At 39.1% G+C, this 18,341-nt stretch overlaps 1 protein-coding gene and 1 long non-coding RNA gene across 2 annotated transcripts in view; one reads left to right on the plus strand and one right to left on the minus strand.

Moving 5' to 3' along the window:
- Positions 1 to 5,265: 5,265 nt before the first annotated feature.
- On the minus strand, positions 5,266 to 14,127 carry LOC104653764. The gene is made up of 3 exons (XR_746726.2): positions 13,950 to 14,127; positions 7,922 to 8,085; positions 5,266 to 7,495 (listed from the first exon to the last, which is right to left on the minus strand). It is a non-coding gene; the product is annotated as an uncharacterized LOC104653764 (long non-coding RNA).
- Positions 14,128 to 14,296: 169 nt separating this feature from the next.
- LOC104653765 (sperm-associated antigen 16 protein-like) overlaps positions 14,297 to 18,341 on the plus strand; it is a 32,980-nt gene continuing 28,935 nt past the window's right edge. Inside the window, exon 1 of the mRNA XM_030917096.1 lies at positions 14,297 to 14,537. Coding sequence (XP_030772956.1) covers positions 14,402 to 14,537 — 136 coding nt within the window. The 5' untranslated portion in view covers positions 14,297 to 14,401. The remainder of the gene's footprint in view (positions 14,538 to 18,341) is intronic.

Consider the following 18,341-nt stretch of genomic DNA (forward strand, 5'->3'; position numbering starts at 1 on the left):
TTAAAATTCTGTGATTTTACTTGGATGAAGTGAAGAAAGCGTATGTTTTGGGAATTCCCTACTGAATATTGGAGAGAACAAAAAGAAAAGAAAGAAAATAAGAAAATGATAGATGACATTTTACAATATTGCAAATTGAAATGACAACAAGCACAAAAATGACACTATGTAGTTCACTATTTGTTGAGGAATGAAAACTAAAGTAATATTGAGATATCAGGTTACCCCCAAAGAAGAATCAAACATTAAAGAGAAAGCTGTATGTGTATATATTACAGATAAAAATGTGAGGTTTTATATTTTTGGGGGGAAAGCAATATGGCAATAGCCATTGAAATTAAAAACAAATACATCCTGTGATCCAGCTCTTCTGTAATTCTCAGAAACTTTACTATAAAAAGCAAAGCACCATTAATTAAAATTACATGTACATGAATTTTATTGTGATAGTGCTCATGGTGGCATTATATAGGGAAGATTAAATACATTCCATTATATGTACATAAAAGAATAAAATATAGCCACCTAAAATAAACTGTATTAATGCAAGTTGACTTAGATGCTTTTCTGTGAGGTGTTTTTGAGTAAGAAAAGCAAGAGGAGAAAAGATAAATATAATGTCATCCATTTTTGTAAAACATAAAATAACCAAGAAGCCCTTTGTTTATTTTTATCTGAATATACATATTTGAATTATATGAATATCAATACTGCAAAGGGTCTGAGATTTTATTCTATTTGCAAACTAACAAGTTAGCCTTCTTATGTTTTACAGAATTTGATAGAAAACATGAGACTCCTGGGTCAGAAACTAAGAGCTTTATTACTCACGGCATAGCAAACAGAATGATCATTTTCATATTTGTAATAGTTCCCTTTGTCCTGGAGTCTCACAGGGGTCACATGGAAAGCCACGTGACATCTGCAGAAGAAGAGGATTGCATTATAGAATGGAACAATAGAGCCAAGGGTCCTGTACTTTTTGAGCAACAAAAAAATGTAGTATGCAGCAAAGAAGCTAGTCTCCCTCCTACTGGGAGCAAAAAGTTACCCAATAGGAAGTCAAGTTGTGATAGGGAGTCAAACCGTGGTCTCCTTGACCTATGTTGTTACTAATGTGACAAGAGAAACTGCTTGGTGTGAGAAAACTGGTAAGTCTTGCAATCTAGCCTACTTAGCAAGAACACGAAGTGATATTCAGGGGCCATTGTGAGCTGCAGAGGAGCATGAAGAAAAATATAGAACATGTATCATATTGTCAAAACAATTGACTTTGCAGGGAGTGAATTGATGTAGGGGGGAGAGTAAGAAGATGTAGGAGAATGAAGCAAACAAAAAAGAAATGAAAAAGACTGCATTTAATAAATACATAATCACAAACATATGTATATACATTTATGTATAATTGTGTTTTTAATTAAAAGTATAAGTTATGAATAATTTTTTAAAAGTTACAACCCCTGATATTTGGTCATTTTAATCTCTAATTTAAATACGTCAGTGGCTTCCTATTAATTTTAGGATAAAGTCTATATATAGTGCCTAAATACGGCTTGCAGTGATTTCCACATATAATTCCTGCTTGACTGTTGATCCTCGCCTTTAGCTGCAGCCATTGTTCTACACTGGATATTCTGCATATTTTGACTATGCCAGAGATCATGAAGCAGGAAAAATTATGCCGACTCACTGATGCTTACCTTCAGTGATATAACAGTTGATTTAGAAATGCGACACTATTGAAAAGATACATGTCTTCCCTTATTACAGTTCTGGAGTTTCATTGCTACTCCAAAGAATGGTAGGTACAAAAAGAGTTCTGCTAAAGGTATAAATAATTTTTACACGTATGTTAATTAATGTTGGTCAAGCACTACAATCTAAGCATTTGCTTTTTAAAAGGTAATGATTTTTTGTTACTTTGAAGAAGTGCATCCATGTATACTAGCAGTAAGAAAACAGGAAGACAAGTTTTTCTACAAGAGTATTTCAGAATTCTCTCTGAAACTTTAATTGTGTTACATTTAAATTTTTAACATTTTAAAACCCAGTCAATTATAAGACTCTAAATGGTAAATATTTTAGTATGTGTGTAAGAGAAGTTTTAATAATCAACACTAATTTGGGTTAAGGTATTCCAGAGACAGAAAATTTGAGGAGGAGCATTTCCTGCCGAGTGTGTGGTACATTCTTGACTCTTCCGCTCTGATCAGCTTCAATTAGAAAGAAAGGGGCAGGTGCGGTGGGGTGGCTCACGCCTTCAATCCCAGTACTTTGGGAGGTCAATGTGGGTGGGTCACGAGGTCAGGAGTTCGAGACCAGCCGGACCAACATGGTGAAACCCCATCTCTACTAAAGATACAAAAAATTAGCTGGGCATGGTGGTGCACACCTGTAGTCCCAACTACTTGTGAGGCTGAGACAGGAGAATTGCTTGAGCCTGGGAGGCGAAGGTTGCAGTGAGCAGAGATCACACCACTGCGTTCCAGCCTGGGCGATAGAGCGAGACTCTGTCTCAAAAAAAAAAAAAAAAAAAAAAAGAAAAGAAAAAAGAAAAAGTATACAAGACTATACAAGCATGCATATTACTTTGCTTTACACAATTGGTGGCCTACTATACCTACTTTATAGCAAAATATATTTGAAAAGCCAAATGAAAAATGGGAAACATGTTTTTTATGAAGAAAAGAGATAATCGCTTGAGAGGGAGAAAAACTGAATCATCACTCTCTTATTTGTTTAGAGTTTAGTGTAGATTAATGTGAGAACATCCTAACCCCAAAGGAACAGGTGATTTCCCAGGGAGCAGTTTTCTCTACTGTACGCAGAGACCAAAAGTAAGAGAAAAAGTGGTTCAAAGATGGAAAGGGTGAGGAGGGATATTGGTTGAGCTTCACTACCAGGCTAATCCTCCCACATCAGAGACAATTGCTTGCCCTAGGGGTGAAGACATCTTAGTCAGCACTGCTTAAACAAGGTAGTTTGTGCAGGATATGTATTCTGTATGCATCTGAGTTTTCTCAGTGCTCTCTCAGCAACTACTTCAAACGATTATTGTGGGATCAAATAAAACATTCCAGATACAGCATCCAGTATGTGTTAGCTGTCATTGTTCTAATAGTCTCAGCATTGGAAAACTAGCAAAAATCATGAAATTGCTCCTAATTCTTAAATTAGACTTTATCTTGTGCCTGCTCACCACACCAAGAAGTAGATGCCTTCATGGTGGCATCAGCAGAACTCAGGCATGACTGTATGGGTGACAGTGGTCTGGGAGTCCTTGGAGTGGTAGAGGGCAATTAGCTGAGTGTCCTTCACAGTAAGGTCAGGTAGAAAGACAGTGTCTCAGACACACTTTCCACATTACTTTTCACTCTCAGAAGCCAAAATTGTGAGTGATCTTACTGAAGAGAGGCAGTTTTTCATGACTGAAGCTTTCTTAGAAAATAGAATATTTGTTTCCCTCTAAATTCAAATTTATAATAGAGTAGCCATTGGATTTTCTGGGATGTTTATTAAAAATCTGTGATCAACTAGCAGTAATTTTCAACTTTCTCAGTCTCTGGGAACAATCATCCTTATTCAAATATTCCCTGGCTGCTAAGTTCACCCATCTGAATAGTTTATATTCTATTTCTTTTTTAATGTTTCAAATGTTTCTATGTAAAAACAAAAAATGATTCCAAGACATTGACTGTTTAAAGTATGTAAATATGAAAAAATGGTAATGAATTGGGAGATTTACATAAGTAAACTTTGCCTGGATATTGGAATTACTAAAGAATTTAAAAATAACATTGTGCTGTAAATGCAAGAGTAATGTTAGGGAATATTGATAGGATGTCAGTTTTCATAGTTTGTAGTTAAAGTAGGGAAAATTGGAGCCTTCATAACTGTCAGCATAATTGTACGATCCTTGTCTCAGGAACCCTTTCTCCTGCTCTAGTTTGTCATCAGCAACCACTGTCTCTAAAGTTCCTGTGATATTCTTGTAAACACAAGTTAGTTTCCTTCTTCAAATTTTATGAAAACTTTACAATCATCTGCTTGTGCCTAATTAATTTATAAAGTTATTGACAAGGATTTATGAAATATGTAAGTCCTGAAAATCAGGGTGTGTCTGTGTCAGGTAGGAGGGTACCTCTAGAGCTTAACTCAATTAACATCAAGGAAGTAATTTAGATTCAAAGTAGGGTTTAAAGCAAGTACACATATTGAACTGAAGAAGTGGCTTATCATAAAAAAAATATATATTTTGGGGGCCTGGCATGGTAGCTCACACATCTAATCCCAGCAATTTAGCGGGCCAAGGTGTGAAGATTACTTGAGGCCAGGAGTTCAAGACCAGCCTGGGTAATGTAGTGAGATCCTGTCTCAAAAAAGAAAGAAAAGAAAAGAAAAGAAAAGAGAAAAAGCTGGGCATGGTGGCATGCACCTGTAGTCTCAGTTATTCCAGCTACTCAGGAGGTTGAGGTGGGAGGCTTGCTTGGGCTCATAAATTCGAGTCTGCAGTGAGTTATGCTCATGCCACTGCATTCCATCCTAGGTGACAGAGGGAGACCCTGTCTCTAAAAAAAAATAAATTTTTAGTTAAAATCTGACTAACCCTTATGTATTTCACATATGGGTCTTAGCTTTCATTACTCTCATGTTTTCTGAATCTCTGATTTGTGTGGTTCTGTGCACAAGAATCTGTCTCAACAGTCCTAGGATCTGACCAGCCTGGATGCAATGTACTAACTGGCCTATTCACTATCAAACTTGCTTTCCTACCTCCATACCTCCAGGAAGGACATGGAGCTAAAATGAGTTATCTTTTATACAGGGAACAATTCAATTTGTTCCCATTATCCACAAAGAATTGAGCATAGCATTATATGCTTAGAAAAAAAATTCTTCTCCTTCTTCCTTTCCTTCCTTCCTTCCTCCCTCCCTCTTTCTCTCTTTCTTCTTTCTGGTAATATGCATAATTGCAGACATGCTAAGAATGTTAAAGTCAATCAGGGATTATACAATACTTTAGATAAATCTACTGTATTTCAGGTATAGGATCTGACAACTGAGTAGCAGGAGAACATTGCAATGGCTGGAAGAAGGCTCTCTCCAGCAAGACTGTCTTGGAAATTGCTGTATACCCCACTGCATATCAAACAGTGGAATTTTCATAGGCAAGTCCCCACTGCTCAAAGTGGGCATCAGATGTGTGTTAAATGTTCACTGCTAAAATTGTCATAATGCTTTCCTAAGTCAGACTTCCATTTCTTTTTTAAATACATTTAAAACTTTTTATTTTGATAGAATTTTAGATTTACAGAAGAGTTACAAAGACAGTATAGCTTAACCCAGTTTTTCCTTTTTTATTTTTTATTTTTAACTTTAAGTTAAGTTCAGGGGTGTTGTGGTACATATACACCATGGAATAGTTTACACCTGTTAAAAAGAATGAGATCATGTCCTTTGCAGGGACATGGATAGAGCTGGAGGCCATTATCCTTAGCAAACTAACACAGGAACAGAAAACCAAATGCGGCATGTTCTCACTTGTGAGTGGGAGCTAAATGATGAAAACACATAGACACATAGAAGGGAACAACAGACTTCCATTTCTATCTACCTCTTTCTCTGCACAATTCTTCTGTCTTTCCAGTCATTGTCTTTGTTGCTGTCTTGACCACTCTTTTGAAGTCTTTCTCTTCTCAGTCTGTACATAGTGCCTGATGAGGAAGTGAACAAAATAGAGGAGGGTGCCCTGGACTTCAAAGGTAGCCCATTCAGTTTTCTCCTATGTATGAAAACAAACTGTATTTTTTCATCTGTGTGGTGAGAATAGCACTTTCAGGTCTAAATTCACAAAGGCACATCATATTAGCCCTTTTTGTATGTGGTAAGAACACTGAATATGAGGTCTACCCTCTCAACACATTTTAAAGTACACAATACAATGTTATTGTATATCAGATATTTTAAGAAAAAAACTCTTGGCAGCAAAATAAATCTTCAAATAGTATGGAAGTAATGGTGATTCCACACAGAGTCAATTTACCAGGAGGTCTTGTTGAACTGCAAGTGACAGACAGCCCAACAGAAACTGACTTAAGCAAAAGGAATTTGTTGTTTTAAAAGAAAGGTCAATGGTGAGGCTTGTTTAAGGAAATGCTAGAATAAAGGTTCAAGCAACTTTTTAAAAATCAATTTTTTATTTCAGAATAGTTTTAGATTTAGCAATAAGTTGCAAAGATATTATAGAAAGTTCCCATATACTCATATTCAGTTTGCCCTACTATGAACATCTTACATCAATATGATACATTTGTTACATCTAATGAACCATTATTGACACATTATTAGTAACTAAATGAAGTCCATACTTTATTCAGAAATCCTTAGTTTTTACATAATATTCTCTTTTCCCGAGGATCCCACATTGCATTCAGTCAGTATACCTCTTTAGGGATCTCTTGGTTGTGACAGTTTCCCACTTTTCTTGTTTAATGATTGATATGTTTTGACTGTGTCCCCACCCAAATATCATCTTGAATTGTACTCCCATAATTCCCACATGTTGTGGGAAGAACCCTGTGGGAGAAAATTAAATCATGGAGGTGGTTTCCCCCATACTGTTCTTGTGGCAGTGAATAAGTCTCACAAGATCTGATGGCTTTCAAAACAGGAGATCCCTGCACAAGCTCTCTTTGCCTGGTGCCATTGATGTAAGACATGACTTGTTCCTCCTTGCCTTCCACCATGATTCTGAGGCCTCCTCAGCCACGTGGAACTGTGAGTCCAATTAAACCTCTTTATTTTGTAAATTGCCCAGTCTCAGGTATGTTTTTATCAGCAGTATGAAAACAGACTAATACAGTAAATTGGTTCCAGGTGTGGGGTGTTGCTGAAAAGATAGCCAAAAATGTGAAAGCAACTTTGGAACTGGGTAACAGGCAGAGGTTGGAACAGCTTGGAGGGCTCAGAAAAAGACAGGAAAATATGGGAAAGTTTGGAACTCCCTAGAGACTTCTTGAATGGCTTTGCCCAAAATGCTGATAACAATATGGACAATGAAATCCAGACTGAGTTGGTCTCAGATGGAGATGAGGAACTTGTTGGGAACTGGGGCAAAGGTGACTCTTGTTATGTTTTAATAAAAAGACTAGTGGCATTTTGCCCCTGCCCTAGAGATCTGTGGAACTTTGAACTTGAGAGAGATAATTTAGCATATCTGGCAGAAGAAATTTCTAAGCAGCAAAGCATTCAAGAGGTGACTTGGGTGCTGTTAAAGGCACTCAGTTTTATAAGGGAAGCAGAGCATAAACGTTTGGAAAATTTGCAGCCTGATAATGTGACAGAAAAGAAAAATCCCATTTTCTGAGAAGAAATTCAAGCCAGTTGCAGAAACTTGCATAAGTAACAAGGAACCGAATGTTAATCCCCAAGACAATAGGAAAAATGCCTCCAGGGCATAATAGAGGTATTCATGGCAGCCCTTCCCATCATAGGCCTGGAAGTATAGGAGGAAAAAGTGGTTTTGAGGGCTAGTTCCAGGGTCCTCATGCTGTGTGCAGTCTAGGGACTTGGTGCCCTGTATCCCAGCTACTCTAGCCATAGCTGAAAGGTGCCAAAGTAGAGCTTGGGCCATGGCTTCACAGGGTGCAAGCCTGAAGCCTTGACAGCTTCTTTGTGGTATTGAGCCTGCCTGTGCACAGAAGTCAAGAATTGGAGTTTGGGAACCTCTGCCTAGGTTTCAGAGAATGTATGGAAATACCTGGATGTCCAGGCAGAAGTTTGCTGCAGGAACGGGGCTCTCATGGAGAACCTCTGCTAGGGCAGTGCAGAAGGGAAATGTGGGATCAGAGCCCCCACATGGAGTCCCTGCTGGGGCACTGCCTAGGGGAGCTGTGAGAAGAGGGCCACCTGTCCATCATACCCCAGAATGGTAGATCCACTGATAGCTTGCACTGTGCACCTGGAAAAGCTGCAGACACTCAACACTAGCCCATGAAAGCAGCTAGGAGGGAGACTGTACCCTGCAAAGCCACAGGGGTGGAGCTGCCCAAGACCATGGGAACCCACCTCTTGCATCAGCTTGACCTGGATGTGACACATGGAGTAAAAGGAGATCATTTTGGAGCTTTAAGATTTGACTGCCCTGCTGGAGTTTGGACTTGCATGGAGCCTGTACCTCCTTTGTTTTGGCCAATGTCTCCCATTTGGAATGGCTGTATTTAGCCAATCCCTGTAACCCCACTGTATCTAGGAAGTAACTAACTTGCTTTTGATTTTACAGGCTCATAGGTGGAAGGGACTTGCCTTGTGTCAGATGATACTTTGGACTGTGGACTTTTAGGTTAATACTGAAATGAGTTAAGACTTTAGGGGACTGTTGGGAAGGCATGATTGGTTTTTAAATGTGAGGACATGAGATTTGAGAGGGGCCAGAGGGGAATGATATTGTTTGGCTGTGTCCCCATCCAAATCTCATCTTGAATTATACTCCCATAATCCCACATGTTGTGGGAGGAACCTGGTGGGAGATAATTGGATTATGGGGGTGGTTTTTCCCATATGGTTCTTGTGGTAGTGAATCAGTCCCATGAGATCTGATGGTTTTAAAAACGGGAGTTCCCTGCACTAGCTCTCTTTGCTTGCCACCATCAATGTAAGAAATTACTTGCTCCTTTTTGCCTTCTGCCATGATTATGAGGCCTCCCCAGCCACATGAAACTGTGAGTCCAGTTAAACCTGTTTCTTTTGTAAATTGCTCAGTCTTGCACGTCTTTTTCAGCAGTGTGAAAACGAACTAACACAATGATGTTGATAGTTTTGAGAAGTACTGGCTAAGGTATGTTGTAGAGTTTCCCTCAACTGAGATTTATCTGATGTTTTCTCTTGATTGGTCCGTGCTTATGGGTTCTGGGGAGAAAGATCACAGAGATGAAATGCCATTCTCATTACATAATACCAATACCAACATGACTTATCACTGTTGATATTAATCTTGATCACCTGGTGAGGTGGTGTTTATCAGCTTTCTGCACTGTCAAGTTGGGATTTTACTATACAAGAAACTCACTATGTGTAATCTATACTCAAGGAATGTGCAGCTATGCTCCATCTCCTGGAATGTAGAGTATCTACATAAATTACTTGAAATTATTCATCACAGGAGATTTGTCCATTCTTCTCCTTCATTTATTTATCATTTAATCATCTATTTGTATCAGTATGGACTCACAGATATTTATTTTATACTTTGAGTTATACTTCAGTACTACTTTATTAATTTGGTTGCTCAAATCATCCTAGCTTCACCTAGGACAATTGGCTTCTCTGTCCCTTTGACCTATGTCCATCACTTTGAGATTTGTTTTCAGAGGCGGGATCTTTTTTACTTTCTGGAACAGTAAGATCCTTTAGGCTCATCTTGTTTATTCCCCATCAAGCCCTAAAACCAGCCGTCTCTCCAAGGAGCCCTCCATCCTTTTAATTAGAAAATGGTATTAAAATCTAAAATCTGAAGTGCTCATTATAATGGGGGTGTTGTTGCTTCTAGGCCCTCTCAGCTGACAGAGCAAAGAAATACATGTGTGTATGCTACGGGTTCAAGTCATTGCATCTGGGCTCAAGTTTTCTCTTTCTCCACTCAGGTCTTCCATGCTGACTCAATTCTGAGATAGATAATTTCTTCATTCTTGCAATCATGCTGGAGCAACTCCAGAACTAAGTCCCAAGGGGCAGAGTAAGAATCTCCCAAAATTTCCAACAAATTCTTACCAAATCTAATTTGGCTCCTTTTAAGACACATACCAACTTCAGAACTGATCACAGTAGCCAAGAATAATGAGGTATTCTTTTGGGTTAAACCTGGAACATATGTTCCTTGCCAGAGACAGAGGATTGACCCTGTTTGAATTACGTGGGTTCAGAACACTAGAGAAATGAATTTTCAGTGGTTGTTGGTGAAAAAGGGAAATATATATGCTGTATGTTTGAAATGATAATTTTCCACTGTAGTCAATTAGTACTACTTCTATGAATTCAGAAATCTAAAATTGGCCACCACTTACTGTTAAGTTTTGAAAGAAAATAAGACAGTTACTTTTATAAAAAGATGCATCAGTAAATGGCTTGGGCTCTATCTATAGCAAATGAATGCTCATAACTTTTGAAAATTGAATAGTACTTTACTATATTATTGCATGTAATTATTTTCTGCTTTAAAACTACAAATACAAAGAGTACATCCATTGTCAGCTTCCTTTCTGGTTTTGCTTTTTAAAATAATTTCACTTTTACATAAATGGAGCATTTAGGCTGGGAGGAGATAAAATGTGTTGTCTTTTGTGGTTGTTGCTTTATTTCTACTGTCTCCATTGGTTTTCTTTATTTACATTTTTCAGTAATACATTCAAAGGGAAAGTAGATAGTTTGCTGTTCATTCATCAAGATATTAAGGTGCTTTTTTTCCACTCCAAGGAAGTTTGTGCAGTATATTGAAAAGGAAATATTATAGGATGGAAAGACATTATAACTCAAACAATCACTTTGGTCTGAATTTTTTGTTTTTTCTTAGTAAAGTGTTCACACTTCTTTTTAATTAAACTAGTTATTAACAGAATAAAAATTCAAATGTAACAAATTTATTTGCAAATTTGTTCCTTGAAAATACATGCTAGTTTTAAGATATCAGCAGTCTTCCTAAAAGGTTGCATCATGTTTTTATTTGAATGCAATTATTGGTTCTGTTTATATTTGTTAAAATTATTTTTTGCTTTTATTTCATTGCTTTTCAGACCATTGTGGAGACCAAAAGGTTTACAAAATAAAATGTTAATGTAGCTTTAATTGGAATTTTCAAAACCACTTCTGCTTAGGTCCCTGTGAAATGCGTTTCAAGTTGTAGTTGAACCACACATATCTTGGGTGACTTCCAATTTTGAAATCCATGAAATGGATATAATCAAATTAGTAACTCTGAATTAAAACTTTGGCTACTTGAAACTTCATAGAATTAGACTTACAGGTTTTCATTTTTTTGAGGAGTACAGTTAATGATACTTCTTTCAATCTTAAGTCTTCTGTTTTTGAACTCTTTGGAGAAGATTTTTTTTCCCATTTCTCCTCTGCATTAAGCAGTGGATATTGGTCATAATTTATTCATTTTATATGACCCTATTAAACTCTTTCCCTTTTTTGAGTGCTGCATATTTCTTTCTCTTTCTCTCTTTTCCTCCTTCCCTCCTTCACTCCCTCCCTCCCTTCCTTCCTTTCTTTTTTTCCTTTCTTTCTTTCTTTTTTTTTTGGGTGGGGGATGGAGTCTTGCTCTGTTGCCCAGGCTGGAGTGCAGTGGCATGATCTCAGCACACTGCAACCTCTGCCTCCCGGGTTCAGGTGATTCTCCTGCCTAGCCTCCTGAGTAGCTGGGACTACAGGCGTGTGCCACCACACCTGGCTAATGTTTTGTATTTTTAGTAGAGACGGGGTTTCACCATGTTAGCCAGGAGGGTCTTGATCTCCTGACCTTGTGATCCATCTGCCTTAGACTCCCAAAGTGCTGGGATTACATGTGTAAGTCCTCGTGCCTGGCTGAGTGCTGCATATTTCTAAAAATATTTAAGTTTTATCTTAAATTGTTTCTGTATGTTTAAGTTTCTTACAAATATAATATCCAATAAGCTTGCATATTCATTCAATATTTTAAGCAAATTTTATTAACGATTATTTACTGAAAACATTTGATATACCAGACATGGTTATAAGTGCTTTTCACTTTATATTTTAGTAAGGTAGGTATTAAAATCTCTGGTTTACAGAACAGGAAACTAAGGCTCAGAGAACTTAATTAAGGTCATACAGAAGAGGCAGGAGACAAACATCTGCAGAAGACGACACACTACATCTAAAATGTCAGAATGATGAGCCATTGTAACAAAAAAAAACAAAAGTAAACAGTAATTGTTCTGAGAGATCCTCCTTCATGTCTTTTATGTTCCTACATGTCTTGCTGGATATGCCAAAAATGTAAGGCCTTGACCACTCCTTACTCCGGTCATTTGTGAAGGCTGGATTTACAGGAAACAACCTTGAGAGATGAGGTAATGCCTTCTTCTGAAACAAAGAGCAACCTTTCTATAAAAGCTGTGGATTCTCTAATGTCAGAATTCTTCTCTGTAGTTTCAGCCTCCTGTAATTGTTCCTTGCATTTAATGAGCACTCAGGAAATGTGTGATGTGAGAACTCAAGGACAAAGAGTAGAGTAGTAAAAGAATAGGTACCAGGAATGAATTATCCGACTATTATATCTACCTGTGACCCTTGATTATTCTAAAAAATAAACAAAATCAAACACATTTAATAGAAATAACAGCTAACACTTCTTAGTGTCTTCTATGTTCCTGGTAAGTTCTTAATGCTTTATGTTGCTTTACCCCTTGCAACAGCACTTTGAAGTAGGTAATATTGTTGTCTTTGTTCTACAAATGGTGAAACTAGGGCCTAGAGGCATTAAGTCGTAGTTTGCCCAGTGTGTCATAGCTAGTAAGTGATGGAAGCAGGCTCTGAAAGCTGTCTCTCTGGCTCTGACACAGGTAGTCTCAAACACCTCCTTAGGAAGTTACTGCTATCTTTTGGTAATAAATGGGAGCTTTTATGGGATCACTGGCTTCCAGTTTTCATCAAGAAATGTAGAATGAAAAATAATACCATCCGCCCTAGCAATCCCATTACTGGGTACATACCCAAAGAAATAGAAATTGTTCTACCATAAAAACACATGCACATGCATGTTCATTGATATTCATGACAACATAGTCATGGATTCAACTCAAATGCCCATCAATGGACTGGATAAAGAAAATGTGGTACACATATACCATGGAATACTATGCAGCCATAAAAGAATGAGATCATGTCTTCTCAGGGACATGAATGGAGCTGGAGGCCATTATCCTTAGCAAACTCATGCAGGAACAGAAAACCAAATACTGCATGTTCTTACTTATAAGTGGGAGCTAAATAATGCGAACAAATGGACACAAAGAGGGAACAACAGACACTGTGGCCTACTTGAGGAGGAGAGTGGGAGGAGGGAGAAGATCAGAAAAAATAACTATTGGGTACTACACTTAGTACCTGGCTGACGAAATAAGTTATACACCAAACCCCTGCGACATGAGCTTACCTGCACCTGTACCCCTGAACCTAAAACAAAATTAAGGGGGGAAAAAAACCCAAATATTTGCAAGGAAAAGGGCCTTGAATTTGCTTCTGATACATACGCAATATAACCTGAGGAAGATCCTCTCATAGCAATAAGACTACACATGATTGGGCAAGTGTCAACTATATACATTTGTTAGGACCAAATTTGTAGCTCATAATTTTTATGCAACTGTTTTTACCTTGGCGAGAATCAATGCTACAAATACTATTCCAAGTCTTAGTATGTGGAACCGAACTCAAAACAGATGTCCAGCTAAATGCATTAAAGATCACAAGAAAGGACTTGACAAAGCTGAACACCATAGTTCTTTATTGCTAAGCGTCTGGTAGTTCCCCAGGGTCAGTCTTTCAATTATGATTTCTAGAACTTTATTTTTTCATTTTAAAAAAAATTCTAGGTGTTGGCCGGGCGCGGTGGCTCAAGCCTGTAATCCCAGCACTTTGGGAGGCCGAGACGGGCGGATCACGAGGTCAGGAGATAGAGACCATCCTGGCTAACACGGTGAAACCCTGTCTCTGCTAAAAACTACAAAAAACTAGCCGGGCGAGGTGGCGGCGCCTGTAGTCCCAGCTACCGGGGAGGCTGAGGCGGGACAATGGCGTGAACCCGGGAGGCGGAGCTTGCAGTGAGCTGAGATCCGGCCACAGCACTCCAGCCTGGGTGACAGAGCGAGACTCCGTCTCAAAAAAAAAAAAAAAAAAAAAAAAAAAAATTCTAGGTGTTGAGAACTCACCTTGTCTACTAGTTTTCCCTGGGAACACTTGGGGATCTACAAACATCTGAAATTAGAGGACTGCTAATGGGCAAGAATCAAGAGAAAGGTAATTCAGAGACGACAACGAAGTGGGAAAGAAATTACAGGGTCAAAGCGAAAGAAAACCAAGCTGCTTGGGTAGGAAGGTGCAATGCAACCCAATTGTTTATTGTATCTTGTCCGCTCCGAGAGCTGCGCCTGAGCTCTCGCGTTAACTAGGCAACAACGTTGCCACGGTAACCGGGACGCCCGGGAGGGCGACAGCTCCCTGGACTCCTGGCAACCCTTCAGTGTCCCGGGCTCCCGTGGGGCGGGGGGTGAGAGATGCCGGGATCTCGCGAGAGCTGCCTGGGGCCGTTGGGCAGCGTCTTCGCTGTTGCCTTTAGGGACGGCTGTGGGCCGGCAGGTGGCTGGGGCTCGGAGCGCCAGAGATGGCAGCTCAGCGAGGGATACCGAGCTCCGCCGTGAGGGTGCTGGAAGAGGCGTTGGGCATGGGTTTGACCGCAGCTGGGGACGCGAGGGACACGGCGGACGCGGTGGCGGCTGAGGGCGCCTACTACCTGGAGCGTATCCTTCCCGTGGAGGCGCGGCTTGCTGCGCTGTAGGGTAATGGGTGTTGGGACGAAGGCGAGGGCCTCCCACTGGGGGCGCCTTTTGAGCCTTGGGGCCACCCGCCGGAGGAGACTTTGTTGGACTGCAAGGCGCTGTTTTTGCCACCACAGTCTTCCTGAGAGCCACTCACTGAATTTCTCGCCCTTAGTAGCGCAGGGTGTCCCCTACCTGTTAGAAGGGTTGGGAGACCTTCCAAGGCCTCATACTTAGTAACCACTCAGTACATTTTGGATGAAGGGTTCCTTTTTATGTTAAGGCAGCACAGCAAATTGCTTCAACCCTCCTTGCAAATAATGGGTTTCCAAAGTATGCTCTCAGTCTTTCAGAAAGCCGTCCCAATAAATTCAACGGAGGAACGTTAGGAGACTAGGGAAAGACCTCTGCCGTTGGACTTGAAGAAGCTGAAGCTCAGAATACCCAACCCACGATCCAGTTGGATGGTCCAGTTAATGCTTAAAAGCTTAGTTTTGATAGCATTATCTTCCTGGGTAGTTCCAAGTTTGACTATTTAATAATAATAACAGTATAGTTACATTTTTTTTTTTTTTTTTTCTTGAGCAAATAATGATCTGGTGAACACAGCTCAGAGATGTTAGGAAGAAAGCAGATAGTGATTAACGATTTTTACCGGAAGTAACAGAACAATTGAATAACCATGTGTGGATAATTAGGTCCACTATTTCTTGTGTAAGGCTTTAGAACTCCCTTCCTCTAGTTATATAGATTAATCCTTACTAGGGAGACGGGGAGGGTTCATGAGAAAAAGACATCTAAGTCCTTTATTCAGGCGGTAAGAAAGAGATGATTATCTGTTCAGTTCTTAAAGATACCAAGGAAACTCCAAAATCTGCCAAATCTTATTTTTTTTGTCCAACTGATATCCTCCCCAGCTTTAATTCAAGATTTCAGAAATCCAGCAATGATTCATTTTGTGAGCTTTGACAAGCCGATTAATCTGTCCTGATTCAGCCTCAGTACACATCCACACTACAGAGTGCTGTGAAGAATTTAGTTGAAAGATTAAAGAAAATATGTAGTATTTTATTGGGTGCCAAAATGACTTTTACAGGAATAGAAATTCGAATCACTTGAAATCAATTTGAAAGAAATATGTGGGTGCTTTAGTGTCATAAGTGAGGTTTTATACTGTTTTCATAGATCTAATAGGCTGTCTTTTCCAGTAATATTCCTCTTTAAGTTTAACAGCGATTTTCATAATTCTTCCTAAGCGTATCTGTATCAGTGCCCTCGCTACTAAATGGTAACCAGGCATCTTGTAATTTTGTTTGCATTAAAATTATTTCCGTAAACACATAGTTTAATTGTTAACATGAGATTGACACAATGAGGTAACTTTTTGCAAACATCTTTGTGAAATAAATGGTAGGAGTCTAACATGACAGAACTTTCAGCAATGAAAATCAGGTTTCCTTAATTTGCAGGGAGCTCACTGAGTCCCACCTGCCAAGATGTAGCAGTTTGCAAACCTGTCTTACAAAGACTTCTTCAAATAATCACACTTATTTGAACTTTAATACATATAAGCAACTGTAACTTTTTAGGATTTTACTATCCACTGTGTGAATTATCCAACCCATTTACTTCTCTTCTTTCTTTGCTTGACTGACTACTATTTTGTATTTTAACCAAAGGGTAGTCAGGGGATACACAGTTAAACATTTAACCAGTTAATTTTGCTGTATTCCATGCTGAGGGAAGAGGTTTAGTCATTTCAACCCCCAGTTGAAATGAAGTTTGAGGATTGCTTGTGAATACCATTTTTCCTGTATCCCTGGGCTCTCTTCACATGGTTAATTAAGAGTTGCCTGTGTAATGTTATTTGGCATTGTTTCTTAAGGCAATTATGATCGTTGCTAAAGTGAGACTTATTTTGGTTAAAAGTTTTTGCTTTCAGGTAATTTAATTGAGCTATTGTGGTGGGTAAATAAAAGTTATAATATGCACAGATGAATCAGAAATCTGATGTCCTCTGCTTCCCACATATACTCAATGACTTCTAATCTGCATTTGGTCTGGACTTCCCTTTTTTATGACTGAACAGATGCTCCTGGTACATTAGACAATGATCTATCAATACCGAGCAAGACTTTGAAAGAAGTTGACTTGAATTCTTTAGGAAATCTCTCATTTTTCTGCTTTTAAATACTCAAATATGAAGAATATGATTAGACTAATGTCCAAACCAGAAACATAGCCAGGATCCGCCTTTTGGGGGGGACATCAGTAAAGGTCCCATGTCCTTTATGATGGTTTACACACTATGTTCAGGAAAAAGAGTTCTTACCTTGCAACACCCCTTCCCTGTAATCTCCTAGCTATAACAGTGCCACCTATTTCTCTTCTAAGGAACCTCAGAATATCATTGCTTTTATGTTTTAGAGTTCAACAAGGTGAGATACAAACATACATGACATTGTTCTTAGCTATTATCAGAACACTAAGAAATTGAGTTATGGAGTACATGAATCCTCTCTAGAACCCATCGTTAGAAAAATACTTGCAGTATTGTAAAATATAAGGTGAGATTTTAGCTATGTGATAGACATGTAAAGGGTCAAGTAGGTATCTCCAGAACCTAGAAAGAAAGTTGGTTGTCTTTTGTGAACGAATGAATCTCTTATTAGAAATCAACACAACTTGGGTGAGGTTTTCAATTGCAGTGAGGTAGGGCTGCCTATGAATGTGTGGCTGCAGACATTTGGGACTGCCCAGTTCCAATTGGAAGGCCAGAATGAATTTGTACTAAGAAAGCTAAGGGTTAATTAATTTTGTTGTTCCTTGTCTAAAGAGACTTTGTTCAAGGAGGAGTAAATGAATACGTGGACCCTAGGAAAGTGGAGCCTCAAGGTATTGTTTTTGTTACATATCTCCCTCTACATGGACATCTGGCTCCTCTAGCTGGTGATTATTTCCTCTCTCTAGGCATTCTAATACTAAGGATTTGGCTTTTTAGATGATAGGTGTAAGTTTACTTGCCATTGAAAAGGTCTCCCCAACCCCCGGCAGCAATTTCTGAGAGTTGAGTAAGTTTAAGCCAGTTCTGTGAAGCTAATCAGCTCTGGATGGAGTCCCAAAGTCAACTCTTTCTGAAACTCCAAAATTAAGGACTCTAGACCCTGAAATACGAGGATCACACTAGACTGATGCCCTTATCTGAGATACTGAGGACTGTAATTGAAGTAGCAAGCCTATAGATAAATATCTTAACCTCTACCATGCTACGTTTAAAAAAAAAGTATTTTTTTAAGAGATGAGGTATTGCTCTGCTACCCAGGCTTGAGTGCAGTGGCATGATCATAGCTCACTGCAGCTTCAAACTCCTGGGCTTGAGCAATCTTCCTACCTCAGCCTCCTGAGTAGCGGGAACTGCAGATGTGCGGCACCATACCCAGCTAATTTTGTTTGTTTGTTTGTTTTTGTGTTTGGTAGAGACGGGGGTCTCACTCTGCTATTCAGATTGGTCTCGAACTCCTGTGCTCAAGGCATCCTACTGCCTTGGCCTCCCAAAGTGCTGGAATTGCAGACATGAGCCAATGTACCAGTTTGCTGTCTTCTTAAGTAACTGTTCTATCTAGTCTTTCACTGCAATAGTAATGTTCACTGATAACTTTAATTAAAATTGAAATTTTCCTTATTTTATTGTATTTTATTTTTTGAGACGTCACCCAGGCTGGAGTGCAGTGGCATGATCTCGGCTCTCTGCAAGCTCCGCCTCGTGGGTTCATGCCATTCTGCTGT

The sequence above is a fragment of the Rhinopithecus roxellana genome, chromosome 14 (assembly GCF_007565055.1).
Source record: "Rhinopithecus roxellana isolate Shanxi Qingling chromosome 14, ASM756505v1, whole genome shotgun sequence".
Lineage (NCBI taxonomy): Eukaryota > Metazoa > Chordata > Mammalia > Primates > Cercopithecidae > Rhinopithecus > Rhinopithecus roxellana.